Source organism: Acinonyx jubatus, chromosome C1, assembly GCF_027475565.1.
Source record: "Acinonyx jubatus isolate Ajub_Pintada_27869175 chromosome C1, VMU_Ajub_asm_v1.0, whole genome shotgun sequence".
Lineage (NCBI taxonomy): Eukaryota > Metazoa > Chordata > Mammalia > Carnivora > Felidae > Acinonyx > Acinonyx jubatus.
The window spans coordinates 73943879-73964139 of record NC_069381.1 but is presented as its reverse complement, the minus strand read 5'-3'; the positions used below and the strand labels follow the sequence as shown (position 1 = coordinate 73964139).

The 20261-nt window shown below is 34.9% G+C and overlaps 1 protein-coding gene across 2 annotated transcripts in view; it reads right to left on the bottom strand.

Annotated features, from left to right (window-relative positions):
* PKN2 (protein kinase N2) overlaps positions 1-20261 on the bottom strand; it is a 128188-nt gene that overhangs the window by 70774 nt on the left and 37153 nt on the right. For both annotated transcript variants that reach the window (XM_027058676.2, XM_027058677.2), the window contains exon 2: positions 9511-9811. In XM_027058676.2, coding sequence (XP_026914477.1) covers positions 9511-9811 — 301 coding nt within the window. The remainder of the gene's footprint in view (positions 1-9510; positions 9812-20261) is intronic.

Genomic DNA, 20261 nt, shown 5'->3' with positions numbered 1-20261 from the left:
GATGTGACAAAACAGAAAGTAGAATGGTGGTTACAAGATGCTGGAGGGTGTGAAAATTGAGGACATGTCTTTAAGGGTACAAACGTGGAACTGGTAAATAGGTCCTGGAGATCTAATGCACAGCAGAGACTAGATTTTAATTGTTCCCACCACATAAAAGATGATAATGATGTGACTTGATAAAGGTGTCAGCTAATGCTAGGGTGATAATAATATTACAATATATAATGTATCAAACCAACATGCTATATCCCTTAAACTTACAAAATGTTACATGTAAATTATATATCAATGAAAATAAATTTAAAAATTTACATATGGAAACTTCTATGATGCAACTAAGCAATACTGAGAGGATTATTCATAAGCCCTGAACACATATATTAGAAAAGAGAATAAATTTAAGATGCTAAGCATCTGTCAAGTTAGTTGTTTTGTTTTGTTTTTTTTCAGTTTATTTATTTATTTTGAGAGAGAGAGAGCAAACAGGGTAGGGGCAGAGAGAGAGGGGGAGAGAGATCCCTGTGTATCGTCAGCACAGAGCCCGATGTGGGGCTTGAACCCATCACGAACCATGAGATCATGACCTGAGCCAAAATCAAGAGTCGGAGGCTTAACCAACTGAGCCACCCAGGCACCCCTCAAGTTAGTTAAAAAAAAAAAAATCCATGTAATTCCAAAGAGAACAGGAGAAAGGAAGTATTAAGGTCAGAGCAGAGATTAACAAAATAAAATACACAAAAGAAAGGATCAGTAAAGTGTGCGTGTGTGTGTGTGTGTGTGCACGTGCGTGAGGGGGGAGGAGTGAAGGGGGCATAATGTTAATATGGGAAATCTCAGAAAAGTGATCAAAGAAGAAAAATGGAGAACATACCAATATTATCAATGAATGAGGGAATGTTACTATAGATAAATGTGGACTTTAAATGAATAACAGATGTTATAAATTTTGTCAATAAATTTGAAAATTAAATGGACATCTTAAGAAACTAATGTCACCAAAATTAAGTTAAAAAAGGATAACAATTACCTATAAAATTCAAAGTGCTATGAAACACCTTAAACTAAAACGTTAGAAAATATTTGCAATCTGTAAGTACCTGATGCTATAGATTGACTAACTTCATACTCCATCTTCAATCTCCTTCTCTCTTGCTTAAAATAAGAGGCAAGGGGGAAAATAAAACAAAATTTCTCAGTCTCACTTGCAGTTGGGGGTTAGGAAGAAGGCAGTGCATGTTGCATGTGACCCAATCCTACTGCAGATACAAGTATGACATCTGTAGGTGTATTTTTCTGAGAATGGTTTTGCTTTTCTGATAAAAAGAGACTTGCTAAGCTTTCATCATCCTGGTGGAATAATACTTGGATTTTAATAAGAGCTCAAGAAAAGGCTGTGAGGTAATCCTACAAAGCAGGCAATCAGATCAGAAGAAACCTAAAAACAGAAAGCTCAAAAAGTGCCATCCATAATGGCTGAATTATTTGTTGACTTGTCTTTGGCTTGGGATGACTGTGGGGAAGGAGAATGGATATTCTTTAAAAATTCCTACTGCTCTTGGGGCACTTGTGTGGCTCAGTCGGTTAAGCATCTGACTTCGGCTCAGGTCATGATCTCACAGCTCATGAGTTCGAGCCTTGTGTCTGTGCTGACAGCTTGGAGCCTGGAGCCTGCTTTAGACTGTGTCCCTCTCTCGCTCTGCCCTTTCCCTGCTCATGCTCTCTCTCTCTCAAGAATAAATAAACACTAAAAAAAAAATTCCTACTGCTCTCACATAGGCCTGATGCAGGAAATCATATCATCTATGTGGCCACCAAAAAGTTAGTTTAAATTTATTTTAATTGGCCTCAGGTTGATAATGCTTCTAGGCATCTTACCAAAAATATGCAAATCTTCTTTTAAAAAAATGCATTTTAAATCCAGACTTAAAAGAATTCCCACAGATAAAGTTCCAGTGAAAATGTGCACACAATTAGAAATCACAAAGCTCAGGTAGAAAAAAATTCACCACTAGTGAGAACACTACACTGTAATGTGGCAAAAATTTCACTTATTATCATTATTTTCTACCACATGTGAAAAAGTGTATCTAATAGGTAAAACTAAATACAAAGGATATCAAAAGAATGACCAGAACAAGAGACTGTAAAATATTAACAAAACAGAACTTCTAGTATTAAAAATTATATAAAATTAGAAATACAATATATGTGAAAAAGAGCAAGCTGGTCACAGGTAAAAAGAATATTGGAGAAATGGAGAGGATTTGAAGAAATTGTCAATGCATCTAATTGGAGCTCTAAAATGAAAAGTTGAGAGTATATAGGAGATGCAGTATTCAAATAAAAAACAAGGGCTAAGAATTTCCCATAATTGATGAAATATATAATCTCAGATTCAGGAAACCTAACAAATCCTAAGCAAATCAAATAAAAGGAAATCTACACCATTTTATTAAAAAAGCAGAACACTGCAGACAAATATCTTAAGAAAAGCTAGGGAAGTATCTTTTTAAAGTGTATACCTTCAGGACGAAAAAGAAACAAAATAATTCTAGAAGGAAGGTCTAAAAAGCATGAGGAAATGGTGGACAAAGAAAATGATAAACATATGGGTAATTATAAACCAACAATGACTATATGAAACAATAATTACATCTAATTTGTGGAACTGAAGATAAAATGATAGAACTAGAATATGGACAACAATGGCATATAAGTTAAGTGTAGTTAAGCAGACTGGATTTAAAGTATTCTAAGTTTGTTGTGTGATGTGAAAAGAGGGTATCCCATTCACAGTCTAGCTGACAAACAGAAACCACACTAGATATTTTGAACAAAGGGAATTTAATACAGGGAACTGGTTACATCATAAATATCTAGATATTATGCAAAGGAGGAGGGACAAAACAGTGATAAAATTAAAGAGTTTAGTCAGGTGTACTGCTTTGGAAGTCACCAGAAAATATGATGTAGTTAAAATGTCCCTAGGAAGGAGATTTTCCAGAGCCAGAATGAGGAGTAAAAACAATTTGTTGGTAATTTCACCAACAACGTTTAGAGCAAAAGATACGCTGTTTTTGGAGCTTTTAGTATTTTCTCCAAAACCACAACTGAGCAGTTGGCTTCCAAGATGAATTAGAGTTCTAGAACATAGGAACAATCCATATCCTTAGAAGGCTCCTGATTACTTAAGGTCCATTCTTAAACTGGCTCCTTCATTTGGAGGTATATAGTAACACAGCTGACCCTGAGTCTTCCCAACCCCAAGAAAGCTTCCTCAGACTTTATCTACATCCAACAAGAGGTTTCATGTTCAGAATTAGAAGAGCTTAGGTGCTCATAACTGACCGTTCGTCAAGCTATTAAAATGCCTTATTCACAAAACACCCTAGAAAGGGCATATATAGTCTATCCTCCAGGTTTTACAAATGAGAAAAACAAGACTTAGAGGGGATGCAAGTGGTGTACAACCATACAACAATATAATGGTCCAACTTGGATGAGATCTCAGATCATATAACCTTTGATCTTTATTTTATACACAGCTGATGCCCAGTGATCAATATTCATTAACTGGTACTTAGACAGCCAGGATGGCTGATTATGGAATAAGTCTATTTACTTATTGCATTAAAAAAGATAGCACGAGGGAATACTGTTGAAACAAACCTAGCCAAATCTAAATTAATAAAAGTAGTAGTATGCTGAAGCACTCTATCTCCCTCACAAACTTCCATCTCAAGTCTTAGCTACTGTTCACTCACCATCATTCTGGTATTTACCTGGTATTTATAAACTGATATTTTAAGAATAAACTGCTCCAGAATCTTGCCATGTGTTACAGTTATATTAACTGTTTGTATTTCCCCCCAAAGCCAGCTTTTTTATTTAAACAAAATGGCTCACCTTATATAGCCATCTCAACATGCTCAGACTATAGGAATGTTCATGTATTATTAATGGATGCTTAATCAGTTATTTTGTGTACTCAGGATGGCCTCTGTCATATGTCATCAACTAAAGTAATGTCGCTGAGAACTTTTTCTTTTTTTTTTTTTTTTGAAGTTTCCTTTCTTTTTTTTTTTTTTAAGTTTATTTTATTTTGAGAGAGGGAGTGGAGGGGCAGAGAGAGAAGGAGTGAGAATCCCAAGCAGTTCCATGCTGTCAGCCCAGAGCCTGACATGGGGCTTGAACTCACAAATGTGAGATCACGACCTAAGCCGACATCAAGAGTCAGATGCTTTTAACCAACTGAGCCACTCAGGCACCCTGCTGAGAAATTCTGTAACTAGTACAAACTCTGGTTTAGCTTTCTTAATATTTTATAAAAATAGCATGGATAAGATTGTGGGCTGTAACATTTTTTTGTTTAAGCTGAAATAAACAACGTAGGCATGAAAAATTTCAGAACTGCTTGTACCTGTTATATTACATCTTAATGTCTGAAAACTGTCCTTGTATTGCCTGGTAGAGAAGACTTCTTCATTCTGTACATAACTCTGTACCTAGGGCATGCAGTTCTTTCATAAATTCTCCTTAAGATAGTGCTACCTTATCTTTCTTCTTTCCTACCTCTGACAACAATAATGTGTGCCATCAACCACTATACATCTGTTGGACTGGTTAAAAAATATATTAACAATACCAAGAGCCAGAGAGGATGTGGAACAACCAGAGCTCTCACATATTCCTGATGAGAATGAAAAATGGTATAGTCACTGTGGAAAAAATTTTGGCAGTTTCTTATAATGTTAAACATACTCTAACACACGATGTAGCAATCACACTCTTCAGTATTTACTAAAGTGAATAACATGTTCACACAAAAATCTATTAACAGGTAGATACAGCAGCCTTACTGATAATTAACAAAAACTGGAAAACTACCCTAATGTTCTTGGTAAATGGATAAACAAATTGTGGTATATCTATACAATGGAGTTACTACTCAGCAATAAAAAAGAATGAATTATTGATAAATGCAAGAACCTGGATGAATCTCAAAATGCAATATGCTGAGTGAAAGAAGTCAGTCGCAAAAGATTATACACTTTACGACTCCACTGGTAGGACATTCTTGAAAAGCAAACTATATGGAGGTGGGGAAGGAAAAAAACAAAAAAAAAGAGGTCAGAGTGGGAGACAGCCAAAGCATAAGAGACCCTTAAAAACTGAGAACAAACTGAGGGCTGATGGGGGGTGGGAGGGAGGGGAGGGTGGGTGATGGATACTGAGGAGGGCACCTTTTGGGATGAGCACTGGGTGTTGTATGGAAACCAATTTGACAATAAATAAATAAATGAAAGAAAGAAAAAAAGAAAGAAAGAAAGAAAGAAAGAAAGAAAGAAAGAAAGAAAGAAAGAAAGAAAGAAAGAAAGAAAAAGGAAGGAAGGAAGGAAGGAAGGAAGGAAGGAAGGAAGGAAGGAAGGAGGGAGGGAGGGAGGGAGGGAGGGAGGGAGGGAGGGAGGGAAGGAAGGAAGGAAGGAAGGAAGGAAGGAAGGAAGAAAGAAAGAAAAGTAGAGCAAACTATAGTGATAGAGAACAGACCAGTGGTTGCCAAGGAATATGGAATGAGGAGAGGGTGTGACTCCAAAGAAACAGCACTGTTCCTTTTTCTGATTATGGTGGTTAGATAAACCTAGCGTATACTAAAATTTATGAAATGGTATACCAAAAAAGAATCAATGTCACTGTGTATTAGTTTTTTTTTTTTTTAAGTGTATCATTAAAGAATTCAAAGGTTAGGAATCTATGAGTCATGTAATCTCATGATTTTAAAGATGAGGAAAGAAATCCAGGGGTGTTATAAGTGACTTGCTAACTACTCAATGGCAACCCTTTCCTTAAGAATCCAAAATTTAATACAAAGTATGTTTATCTCAAAATGAGAAATTCAGTGAGAAATAAAAAATATGTAGAATCACATAACAAATCAGGCTACATATTTCACACTTATATTTAATACATATAAAAGTCAATTACAATTTCTATGCCCTACTTAGGTAGACAGGTCAAGAATTAAAAAAAAATTAAATTTTTACTTCTATTCAAGAAACACTTCATAAACTTCATTTGGAAAGAAAACTCCTTTAATATAGTTATTATCTCCAGAATTTAGAGGAATTTCTGAAGTTAACTCTAAAAAAACTCCAACATTATTGGTTCTATACCAAATCAGTATTTCCCTTCTGTATCTTCTAGATATTAAAGAAAATATCCATTACTTTAATAGGTAAAAATCAGTCTAAGTTTGGTGAAGTATGAGAAGATGGAAATGGGAAGAGGTATAAGAAAAGGAAATAAGATGAAAACAAGCTTATACTATACAAATTACCAGCTATACTTCACAAAATATGAAATACATTCTTATCATCTTTTCTAGGGATAATACACAAAAGTGAAATATTCAAGATACCGGTTCTTTCCCAAATATTTCCTTTTGGAGTCTCAGGTGCCAACTAAGACTTAGATTACCACTCCACTTGACAGAGATCCAATAATCTTTTTCTTAAGGTACATTCAACCTCATCTAATAGTATCTTTATAACTTCTATGTGGGCTAGTTCCAATGAGACTATCTTAAAGTATACAAAAGGTAAACAGTTATGGGCTTGAAGAAAACATCAAAAAAATTAATTTCTTGCTATTCCTAAGAATAAATGAACACTCAATATATTTTACCAATAGCAGTCCCAAATGATCAGATCTTGATATTATAATATGCAATATTTCAGAAAGTTTTATAGTTAAGTCTTGAAGTTCATCTGATAAAACTCCTTATTTTACAAATAAAAAGCTAAACATTAAGAGTTAATTATTTCAGAAGTAAAGTGAGAGCGGGCCTAATTAGGTACAGAGTAATTATTCATATAATGCAGACTTAAATTATGTCCCTTTTCTTTGAGCATTAGGCTTGCATACCTCTAAGATGAGAGTTATTAATATTAATAAACACTTGTTATTAATCCACATACTTTACAGGACTGAAAGCAAAGAACTACATTCTTGAATCTTCCTGTCAGACCTAATTAAAGTAAATGATTTTGTTTACCTTAATATGCAATTTTTTTTTTTTAATTTTTTTTTTTAATGTTTATTTATTTTTGAGACAGAGAGAGAGACAGAGCATGAACGGGGGAGGAGCAGAGAGAGAGGGAGACACAGAATCAGAAGCAGGCTCCAGGCTCTGAGCCATCAGCCCAGAGCCCGATGTGGGGCTTGAACTCACGGATCGCGAGATCGTGACCTGAGCCGAAGTCAGACGCTTAACCGACTGAGCCACCCAGGCGCCCCAATATGCAATTTAAAACACAGAAAATTTTATGGCAATCCGACCTAAATTTAATTTTGAACTACTTTTAATCCTGTCTTTTTTACTGTTTTTGACTGCTATTAAATAAATGATGATGGAAAAAGAAAAAAAAAAACAACTTATTACCAAATTGTATGAATATGCCATTTGCAAAGAACAATTTTTTTAATAAACTCAAAGTCAGGGAAGGTTTCACAGCGATAACCAAATTGGCTTCTGAGAAAGGAAAAGAATTTGACAGTAGGACCTAAAGCTCATTTCTTTATATGAAACTCTAAGAAAGACAAACCTAAAGTTACAAACGATAGAATAGTGGCTGATTAAAGCCAGGGATGCAGACTAGAGATTGAGAATTAATGTATGCAAGACAACCAATGAAGTGATGGAAATCTTCAGGATCCACTGGTTGCAGTGACAGTTACCTAGGTACATACATCTGTTAAAACTCATCAAATGATATACTTAAACTATGCATTTTATCATATGTAGTTTATATTTCAGTAGAGTTAGTTTTTTAAGAGGGACTGGGAAAACGAAATAGGCTATTCTTCATGTGGCAAAAACTCTTCAATATTCCAATTACAAGGTAGTTATCAGTACTCTGTGAGGAAAAAATGTTTTCTCTAAATAAACAGAGTTTAAAGCGCCAGGGCTGTTTCTTATTTTAGACCTCTCCTAAAGCAGTCTAATGGGCAAAAAATACAGAGCTCGGCAGAGTTCCAACAGAACAAGCTATTTCTAAGTTTATATGATATTGCTAAGAAAAGTATTTTCATAATATAAATTTCCATTTATATACAATTATTGAATGTGTGGGTAAGAGAATAATATTAGATAAGGAGTTGAAGAGTTCTTAGCTAACTTTGTTATTCTGGGGAAATTAATTCACATCATTGGTATGACTTCAATTCTAAAATAAGAAGACTGGTTTCTCTATGATTTCTGTTATTTTTAAGATTCAACTATTCTTACAAGGTTGAAATCTCTACATAGAGAGTCTCCAATGAAATTCCTAAAGTCCTAGATGTTGAAACTGATACATTAAAATAAGTTTTATCAAGTACGCTGAATACCTGAAGTATTTTATGCAACTTTTTAGATTGGTAATTTGAGGTTCTTAGTCAAATTCATGTACTAGTCAAATTCAATTTTGCTTATATCTGTTATTTCTTATTAACTAATCTCAGAGATTCTAAATTCTAAATTCTATGAATTTAGATAATTCTAAATTCTCAGAGAATTATAAATTCTAAAATTTCTATGCAGTTGGATACATTACTGTAGATATACCACTCCTTTTCTCTGCCAATGAATACATTGAAGGTTACAGAGATTACAAACCTTGCTCAAAATACCATCTCTGCAAAGACAAACTATTAGACAAATGTGTCTTATATGATTTTTTTAATGTATAAAGCTTTAGGAAGAATGTATATATTGATAAATATTGATACAAATATAGAAATTTTTATCAGGAAGGATATACAACAAAAAGTAATGCTCCTTTTAGGGAAAGAGCTTAGGGTAGAGAGAGCTAGTTTTCTGTTTTTACTTTCTGTACCACTGAAAAATTTCCAACATGAACATTTGTTAATTCCACTGTTTAAAAATCTTAGGTTGAACTTATGGGTTAGATTTTCCTTTTATTTTCTATATTTAAGGAAAAAAAAAGTAATGTTTGGTTTTTAAAATTTTCCTCTTCCTTTTCAAATGATATGCTTGTTGGCTTAGTTGTTAATTCAGTTGCTTCGAGCACAAAGAACAAAGGTCATAGGTTTGATTAATTACGTTTGCAAAGAATAAAAATATCCCTCGGTCACAGAATACATTTTTAACTTTAAAAGTCATCTGGCAAACTCGTGTTGCTGATCACAAGGATGAATCAGGTAAGAGCATGTGGTTGACTCAGTACAAAACATTAATCTTGGAAAAATAACTCTAAGTGATGTCTTACTGACAGAGGGTAAGAGAGTAGACAGCAAAGTTACTCATCTCTAAGTAAACGTTTCAATTTTCATATCCATCAAGCCACTGTACTTCTGAACAGAATATAAACAAGACTTTAACTATCAGAGAAAATACAGTCCCTGTACTTACAGAAAAACTAAAAACTATAGCTTCACAAAGCTTACTAATTTCAAAGATGATATACTTATTAATGTACTATAAAAACATCAAATAAAATACATATATACCTGTAACATCTTCTGGATCTGATACAACAATATGTGCATTTAGTTCCTGTAGCTTGTGATGCAGTTCTTCTAATTTTTTATTTGATTTTTTCAAAATGTTGTCCACATAAGCCAAACTTTTTTTATCTGTTGTGACTTTCCTCAGATTTTCAGCTCCTTCTTTGATTTTCAGTTCTTTCCTTATTTCTCTCTTGATTCGATCCTTGATGTCATCCAATTTCTGTTGCACCATTGTATCTGAAAAGTCTAATTTTTGAACAGCACTCACATTCTCAGAAAATGGAAGACTCCGGGAATCTCCCTACAGGAAAAAAACAAAAAAAACAAAAAACATACAAATGTGATAGTTTAGGAAAGTTAGCTGCTCAGTAAAATGTGCAGCATAAGAACAAAACTGTGTATTCAGTGATTCTTTATTAAATACATTATACCTAATTACATTTAATTCTTTTCTTAGTAAGCAAGAGACTAGTTACCTTTATTATTGCCATATAAGAGCCTGTTAAAAAACTCTGCCCACTCACTAAATAGCATTACCTGACAAATTTATATTAAAATAAACACATCTACACACAAAGGCATCTTAGGGTTGTATAAAGACAGTGGATTTCTGATATCCTATGAACCCAAATTAGACCCTAACACCTACACTATGAACCTTGAGCAAGCTACTTTTTTAAACCTTTATTTATTTTTTATTTTTTCTAATGTTCAGTTTGAGAGAGAGAGAGAGAGAGAGAGAGAGAGAATGATTGAGCAAGCAGGGAAGAGGCAGAGAGAGAGAGGGAGACAGAGAATCCCAAGCAGGTTGCACGCTGTCAGGGCGAAGCCTGATCTCATGAACTGCAAGATTATGACTTGAGCAGAAATCAAGAGTTGGACCGTTAATCGACTGAGCCACGCAGGCACCCCTTGAGCAAGTTATTTAACCTTTCAAATAAATATTCAGTTTAATCATCTGTAAAATCTACATAATATTGCCACCTTTCAGAGTTATTGTGATAATACAAAATATTTTATGTGTAGCTTCAAGCACAATTCTTGGCCCATTGTACAGTCACTCAATAAGTAAAAATTATTATCAAATTCCAAAGGTAAGATATAATTTTATTTGATCTTCTATTTAAAAAAAAAAACTTTAAAAAACTAATAGTGGAGGCACCAGAGTAGCTTAGTCAGTTAAGCCTTCATCTCTTGATTTCAGCTCACGTGATGATTTCAGTTGTGAGGTTAAGCCCCACATAGGGCTCTCACAGAGGGGTTGGTGGTGGGGGGGTGGGAGGGGGGAGTCTGCTTGAGATTCTCTCTCTCCTTTTCTCTCTGCCTCTCCCCTGCTGGTATGTGCACGCACATGTGCTCTAACACACACACACACACACACACACACACACACACACACACCAAACAAATATTGGCAAAAATAAAGTTATATCCTTATGATCATTTTTTGGATAATGAATTAAATGCATCAGGATTCAGACAGACTATATACAGAACTCTATATATTTCATGGCTAATTATCCCAATTGATAACGTGATTGACTATAAAAACATCATTACCAGAAAATATGTCTCAATTATGTCTTACTGATAGAAGCTAAGACAATACACAGTACCAGTTATTCATCTTAACGTAAAAATCAGATTGGGTAAGTACATCTAATCTACAAACCAAAGTTATGCCCTAGCTATTTGTATATCATTTGCTATTTTAAATTCCATTACTCTAATACAACTGGTTTTTAAATTTTCAACTTCTGAAACATAAAACTTAGGGATAATGTTTACTTTGGGGAAGAGGTATTGAGTTTGTTGTTATAAAAGGTTATAAAAATGAGAAACATTTCACTATGCACCCTTATGTAGCTTTTGAACAGATGCAATTAATTAAAAAATTGTCCTTAATTTCTTTGAGAATTCATCATAACCATATAAATAAGTTCTATTTAAGTTACTAGGTAAAAATACTTTTTACATCTAATTCTTAACCTCTAAAAACCAGGTTATCTTGCAGAATAATGAGTTAATATATGAGAAGATATGGGATCTTGGCTTTGGACCAAATTACTCTGTGCCAAAGGGCATACTATGCAAAGAATGTAGTTGATAAATCTGTTCTTAAGCTTTTTAGGTCCAGGAACCGCTTTGGAACTCTGACAAAAAACAGTAGGACAAAGAAAATTTCATGTTTGTATATATAATTTCCAGATTCCATGGATCTGAGATTAAGAATTCCTAGGATAAGGGGCACCTGGGTGGATCAGTTGGTTAAGTGTCCGACTCTTTCTTGGTTGTGGCTCAGGTCATGATCTTACTCACAGTTGTTGAGTTTGAGCCCTGCATCTGTCTCTGCATTGATGGCGTGGAGCCTGCTTGGGATTCTGTCTCCCTCTCTCTCTGCCCCTCCCCTGCTGGCTCTTTATCTTTCTCTCAAAATAAATAAATAAACTTAAAAAAAAAAAAGAATTCCTAGGATAAGTGATCTATACCTGATTGGCCGTAAATTTCTGATCCTCAACTATGTGGATACAGAATGATCTTGTATCTGCGTCAAAAAAAAATGTCTACATTTTTCACTACTTATAATGGAATGTAAGTCCTATTATCCATTTATTCAGTTTCCAAAGCTGTGAATCTACCTTTGGCTGGTTATCAAAAACAATAGCATATTACTACTGTTAAAAAATAAAATGCCAAATTTCTGCTGTCTAGATTCAGGTAAAGTGGATTGAGGCAAACAATGCTCAGATGAAAAAGTTTAAGCTAACTTCATTTCTGTAGATATTTTTATTTCTATCCTCACAGACTTAGAAAATATGAACTGCTTTCACAAATTTGTGCTTTAATATTATGTACTAAGCTAGAGACTCCCTAAGTTTCTTGGCTCATGGTGACCTTAGTGCATCAGTAATTTTTACCATATGCCCCACAGGCCAAGAGAAATATGTAACAATTCTGTTTACTAAATACTAAGATCCTAATTACTTAATAAATAGTTAAATTATGATAACTTAGTAGCTGATTGAAATAACACAAGTTGAAAGAAAACGTTACTCTTTTTTTTTTTCTTTCTTTAATAACCACACTTATTAATGGACTGTGTCTGACAATTGGGTACCTTCACAATTTCTCAACCCTTGAATTCAGATTGGACACTCCCAGCCTCATTTCCTGTTCCTCCATAAAGGGAATGTAGATAAATCTAATATTGAAACCTGAGTCCAGTTAGTTCACATGATACTCAACAAATGGTGTCACTGTGTTTCCCCGGAAATTTTAAAGTACACTGCAACATCCTGAGAGTCTGCTGAGGCACCCCAGAGAGCCTTGTTGCACAGTTTGGGAACTGTGGTAGTAAAATATAAAGGCTGTTAAAAAATACTGTTATACGAAAATGGCATTAATATTTGATGTGAATCCTTGAAGGCCTTTTGCCTACTTCAACTCATTTCTTTTCAATTTTCTCCCTAAATTCCAATTCTATCAAACTACAGAATTTACTGCTGGACACAAACTATCTTGGCTCAGCTACTAATGCATGCTGCACCTTTGGAAAGTATCACCTTTCCTGCAGAAATCAACCATTTCTTTCTAGTCCTTTCTCTGCTAACTTTTACTTTCTATCAAAGTAGATCACAATTCTTCATGGAAAAGAATTTCCTGCCTATACCCTCTTAGAATTTAGATTAAATGCCTCTCCTCACCACCCCCAAAGACTATGATCAATTTGAAGGCAGGCTTAAACCTGGCAGAGTAGTTCTGTTTTGTTTTCTTAATGATTTGTCCATTATTTAATATTTTTCTTATAGAAGTCAGGAACTGTCACTGCTGAGGAACTCAGGCTTTCCTCCTTCTGATAAGAAGAACTACTTATATTCCAGGAAACTCAAAGGCAAAATTGATATTCAACCACAGCAACTACATTAGCTAAAATTCGATACAGACCATATGTGGTTAGCATGTTTGTTTCCTCTTCCTTTTTGCATAGGACTAAATTTTTAGTAACCATATTTCACTCCCATCTTTTGTTGTGACATGGCTTAAATATTTTTTGAAAAGGAGTGTAAGAGATGTCTACAATATAATCAATAATTTAAGATAACCAAAAGTCCTCTGACAGCAGATAAGAAAGGTTATAGTACTTGCTATTACTACTTTCCTAAAAATTTTAGTTGCAATACACTGTGAAATTTCCTGAAAAATAGAATTTTCTTGCATTTGGAACATGTGAGATATTTTATCTATTAAATTATGTCCCTATCTTAAAAAAATAATAAAATAATTATATCATAAATGTCAGAATCAGTACTAGGCGATGAAATAATATTCCTGACACAAGTAAAATAAATTAGCCTCAGAAAATAAATATTTAACCAGTGAAAATCTTCAGTGATAATCTTGGTCTCAGTAGGTTCTTCTATAGGCAGTAATAACTGTCTCCACTATCTACATTATATTAATTTACGTTTACAAGCTTACCACTTTCATCCTCCATTCACAACTGTTTTCTACTCTGTAAAATTTCATGCTTACCCCAAAATTAAACAATAGATATCTTTTTTCATCTTTTCAAAACACAGTTAGATGGATGCAACCTCTAATCACAAACTCTCTTAAAAATTCATTAATATACTCAGAAAGTATGCAGATAAAAGATTTTTAAAAGGAAAAAAATGAACTAATCTTAAGCATAAAATTAAACTCGTAAAAGTACTCTTGATGCTCCACCAATCTATACATGAAAGAAACCTCATAATTCTCATATCTTTTATCACTGAAATCATAAGCTAGCCACTCCATGCTAGTCAAATTAATCTAACACTTTGCTGTTTATATTATTTTGCCTTTGTCTTTCTTTTCCATGCCCTATTTATGTTACTATCCATCTAAATTCACCATCACAAAATACTTGTTAAAAAAATATTTCATGTGTTTCATGGTTAATTCTACCTACTTTATATTTTATATCATCCATATCCTTAATGCAGTCATTCAAACAGATGAATCAAATCCAAACACAAGGAAACTATCAGTGAAATTAATACCCTCAGGATTTATAGAACAATCGAAATTATTTTTAGGTAAGCAGGTTTCAAGTGGCTACATAAAGGAAATAATAGAGACCTCATTGAGTAGGAAATGAAAAGTAAAAATTACATGGATTTCAAAGGAATCAAAATAAGTTAAAATCTCAGTAGATACATAAATAGCAGATTGAACCAAGATAATGAGTTAGTATACTGGCAGACAGAAAACTTAGGAAATTTCTGATTCATCACACACAGATATGAGAAATTAAAAAAGCATGGAAGATAAAAATGAGAAGATCCAAGATCCATCTAGTAAGAGCTCCAAAATGAGAATATGGAAAATGAGGAAGAAGTACTGCATGAAGATAACCGAATGAAAAGTAAACAGAGAAAAGAAGTTTTATCAACAAATGAATGACAATTAGAGCAACAGACGTCTTTTCCTTAGTGACAACAAAGGCCCCCCCAACCCATCAAACTTCTATAAGATTTTGAGCTTTTATCTTTCTTTAACGTTTATTTATTATTGAGATACAGAGAGAGACAAATACCACCAGTATTGTATAGTCTACAGTATATTTGCTATTTAATGAGGTTATTTTGAGTTAGTAAAATTCTACTGTAAAGGGTAAGACTACACATTCCACTCTAGACCATACCATGTGTAAATAAAGTATTTCAAATACACAGATGTGTTAATATGTATTTAATAAATACAACTATTTTTACTTCATAAAATAAAATTTTGATCTGTAGACTAAAACATAAATTGGTATTTTCCTTTCTTTTCTAATGTTTATTTATTTTTGAGAAAGAGAGTGTGCATGTGCATGCGGGAGAGGTACAAAGAGACAGTTTCTACGCTGACAGTGCACAGACCAATGTGGGGCTCGAACTCAAAACAGAGATCATGACCTAAGCCAAAATCAAGAGTCACTCAACCTACTGAGCTGCCCGGGCACCCTGATATTTTCAATTTACTACATTTTAACAAACTTCCAGTAAAGTTAAGAAAACTTAAAATAGAACCAGATCAGATTCAAAGAACAAAATGAAAAAGTCTGTCACTTATGATCAAATACTTCATTTAGGGAGAGATAGGAAAGGATGTTTACTCCTCACTGGCCAAGTTCCCAGAGAAGAAGTGAAAAAGCTGTTACTTTCCCTACACTATAGAAATATAAAACAGTCTGACCTGACAGATGCCAAGAAATGCTAGAGCACCCATAAAAAGTCACTGGGTACAACAGCTCATACAATGTTTTAGCTAGAAGGAACTTCAAAGATCAAGTAGCCTAATTTCCTTTTAGTTTTGAGGAAAGCAGGTTCAAAGCAGCTAAGCAATTTGCCTAAGGTCACAAAGAAAAGTCAGTGACCTGGCTGGGTTCACAATGCCAGTCTTGTGATTCCTAATTTGGTGCTCTTTTACTCCACACTGCCTTCTTAGAGATCTTAGGAGTATCCATTTCCTTATATTTGAACTACACCTTGATCTAATTTGCATTAATTAATGGATATTAGGTGCCTTAAATCAGGAATAGTGGCAGGCCATACTTCTCATCTCTAATTTCATCCTAATCCAATCTGTGTCTCAGGGGAGAATACTCTCAACCGGAAGCAAGAAACCAGTTCTAACACCAGCTCTCTGTCACTAGCTATATGCAACCCCAAGCAGGTTATCCCATCTCGCTGTTCCTGTTTGCTCATCTGCAAAATGATGTTTGACTTTCCTATCTTCCAGTTTTTAAAAAAACTACAGTTATTCAAAATGTTCACTGAATGCTAGGCAATGGAAAATAGCACAGTCTACTTTTCTTTCAGATATTCAATTTATTAAGGTAGACAGACATGAAAAACATACTCTGAAGAAGCAACATAGCTTTACACAAATGTAATAGGCCATAGGGGTTGTGTGTGTGTGTGTGTGTGTGTGTGCGCGCGTGCATGTGTTTAACAGAAAGCTCAGCTGGGATATAGTATGATGGCAAGAACTAAGCATTTGGAGTCAACCTGGTGATGTACAAATTCTGATACTGCAACCATGTTAAAGCTTCAATTTCCTCACATGAAAATGCAATTATTGCAACTACCTTGACTGTATCATTTCTAAGTCTCATAATAGATATGCCTAAGACAAGAAGTATGCTTTCATAGTAACAGTGCAGTTCCTGGCACACAGCACTGAAGCAGATAGTACTGGATGCCTACATAATATCCATCCTCCCTTTATCCTTACTGAGAAAATTCCCACTCTGCTAAATGCAACAAAGTACACAGATAAAATTGTCACTTCATTAGACTTTCTAGCTGCTAGAAGTAGCCATATGACAATTTTTGTCAATGAGAAGCCAGCCCAGGATTTGGGTGAACCTCTCTCTCATTTTGCTTAGACTGCAGATCCAAAGCCTGAAGGTGCAGGAGCCATCTTCATGTGACAATACGGGACAAATAGGACAAAACCCAACAAACTAAAGATGGCAAAGCAGAGAGAGGTCCTGGGACCCTGCCGGCTTTACTAAACTGCTACACAAGTCCTACCCTGCCTACTTTGGATTTCTTGTTTTAGATATAATATAAATCCCTATCTGACCAAGGATCATTAGGGTCCCGTAAGCAATACAAAGACTTTGGCTTTTGGCTTAGGCAAATAAGTGATATGCTATGACCTCCTGCGTTAAGAGTAGATTTGAGGATTGGGGGAAGCAGGGAAAAGCAGGGAAGCTATATGCTCTATGAAGCTCTGGTAGACCACTGCAAAATGGTCTCAAATGAATCCTGCCTTCCTGCATTTACACTGTCTTGTAGTCCCCCTTTCACAGTGATTCAACACCAGTCTTTTGATTTATTCTGACAGTGTGATAGAAGTGACATTGTGATGATGAGGAAGGGGACACAAGAGGTCTCATAACTTGTGTTTTCACTCTTGAAACCTCAAATACTATTTACAGAAGTCCAGACTACTCTGCTAGAGAGAGAGAGAGAGAGGCCCTGGAAGATGAAAATGACCATGTGGACAGACGCCATGTGGAAGAGAACCAAAGCACTCCAGCTGTTCCAACCATTCCAGCTGAGACACCAGACATGTGACTGAGGCATTCCAGTCCAGGTTAGCCACCAGCTGAATACAGCTGCATAACTGAGCACAGGCAAGACCAGAAAAAAAACACCTAGTATACGCAGAGAATCTTGAAAGTTTGTGACACTATAATAAATATGTAATTGAAGCTACTGTAGTAATGAAGGCAAGAAATAATGATCACTTTAAGAAGTCTCTTCAATAACAGTAATTATTAATTACTTGTTGTGACTTCCAAGAGATAAAAAGTATAACAATCTAATGTGGGTGATGGGGATGTCAATAACATTGTCATTATGTTAAAAATTGTTTTTCCTTTTCTTTCCCACTTTATGTCCCCTGCTCCCCACCTCCACACTTTGAGAAGGATGTAGATAGAGACAACAATCCTCTTCTTTCAAAAAAACAAAATCATCACCTTTCAAAACAGATTTGCTTAAAAAAATCCACCTTACTTCCTCACCATTCCTGTCATAAAACTAACCATAAACTGCATGTAGGTCAGAGTACCCAATCCTTAGATTCAGTGATTGATTTAGGATTAGTCATGGATTGAAGTAGTCCTATTCAGAGGTCCTTTTCAGGGATTGATAAGAAAGTCCTTCTCCAGAGAACACCAGTTGCAAAGACAATAAAAAAAGCTATTAAAACTATTGACAAAGAGAAGTGCATTCTTTTTTTTTTTTTTACTGTAAATCATGCAACATTGTTTTTTATTATAATGCATGGGTTTTAAAAATTATTTCCTCAATCTCTCCATACACAGGCAAAAATAAGTATACCATTTAACATATCGGAACTTGCAAACATTGATCATTGCCTAGAGAAGGGAAAATTATCCCTAAAACATGCTTAACCAGGAGGCCAATTCATCATGATAGACAGGCTGTCTGTCCCCCATCTGAACCTTCATTTGCCACCATTCAGTAATCTTTCTTCAGGCCCAGATCAGCAGCACATTTCTTCCCAACAATCATTAAATGTCTGAGAAGACTTTCATCATCATCTGCTACAGAAATCTGGGATATAAGTTTCTTGGGTATCACCAGAAAATGCATTGATGCTTCACGGGAAATGTCACGGAAAGCAAGACACTGGTCATCCTCAAATATGACCAGTGTCATATTGGCTGGGATTTTGGCTGGGATTTCCTTGTGAATGATCTCAAAGAGCATCTTGCTACCAGGCCAGACGGCCTGAGCCTTGGAGATCTCATCAGCCATCTCCCAAAAAAGTTTTTCTTATCATAGCCAGCAGAAAACAAAGCTAACCCAGAAAAAAGTAAAGATGAAAATTAAAGAGAAAAAAACCATGGAGGACACAGGCTGAGCATCTAAATCCAATCATGTTTAAACATACTCCCATACCCCTAAACTTTTTAGTCATAGTGCTAACCAATTCCTCTTTTGCTTGAATTTGGTTTGACTTACGATTTCTCTTATCACATATCAGAGTCATAAATAATACATCTGGCTTCCTGCTTTGAAACATGAAGTTTAATCTAATTTGGTAATGACAACTGCAAATCCAGATCTATATATGTTTTCAATATCAAGATCAATATTCCTTATTTTTTGTGTACACTACTACTTTAAAATAACCTCATTTTATACCATGAAACTGAACCTAATGGGTCAGATTTCTGCCTCTGTTCCAAAGGATGCTGTTAGTCATTTTTATTTTTGGTCTTATTTTGCATACTCTTCTTCCTTGAGCTTTTGGGAAATGTTTCTTATCTCACTCAAACCATGTGACTCTAGAGAAGGTGTCAATGTTTTTAATGTGATTCCATAATCCCTGGCCATGGTTGAATGATCTAAGGATGGACATCTGACTAAGCTAAACCATAGTGTTCCATATCCTGGCCAAACATGACTAATTCATTCATCTCACAAATATTTACTGAATACCTATTATGTATGCTAGATGCTGTGCTGCATACTGAATACACAGTGGTGGGACAAAAAAAGGATATCTATATTGTATTAAAACTATATAATGACCCCTCCAACTCTAATCATAATCTATATGCCTCATTCTAGTCTCCTTCCCTTGTTCGTCTGTAAATTCTCTTCCACTAAGAAATCTGGCTCCTACTACTGGCCATCCACTTTAATTATTCAATTCCAGCATACATTTACAGCAGGATCAGAACTGTCCACCCATATCCCTTTGGAAACAACTTTATCAACTACAGTACAGTGCTTACATGTACTTCCTTTGGCTTTTAGTATTGCAGATTCTTTCCATTTTCAAGGTTACCTAGGTTAACACCTTTCTCCACCACTCCTTTCAGTGAGGTTGTTTCATATGTACGTATAATATACTTTGATTCTCTTGTAACAGCCTGCGTTCCTTTCTCAGATCTCCGATCTCCTAGATGATACTTTATAATCATGACCTTACTCCTTAATGATACACCTAGTGCCCAGAACCTGGTTTCTAATACTAGTTTCCAAAAAAAGAAACAGGACTTCTTGGAGAAACGGCTGATTCTAGGAGTAGGAAAGATTCAAAATGAGCCTGGAGCATCTTGTAGTGCAAGAAAGTAAAGAAATACTCAAAACAAAAATCATAGCCATTGATGGAGCTATGTCAAAGGGACACAAGAGCCAGCTTGAAGAACCCCCACCTGCCAAAACTAG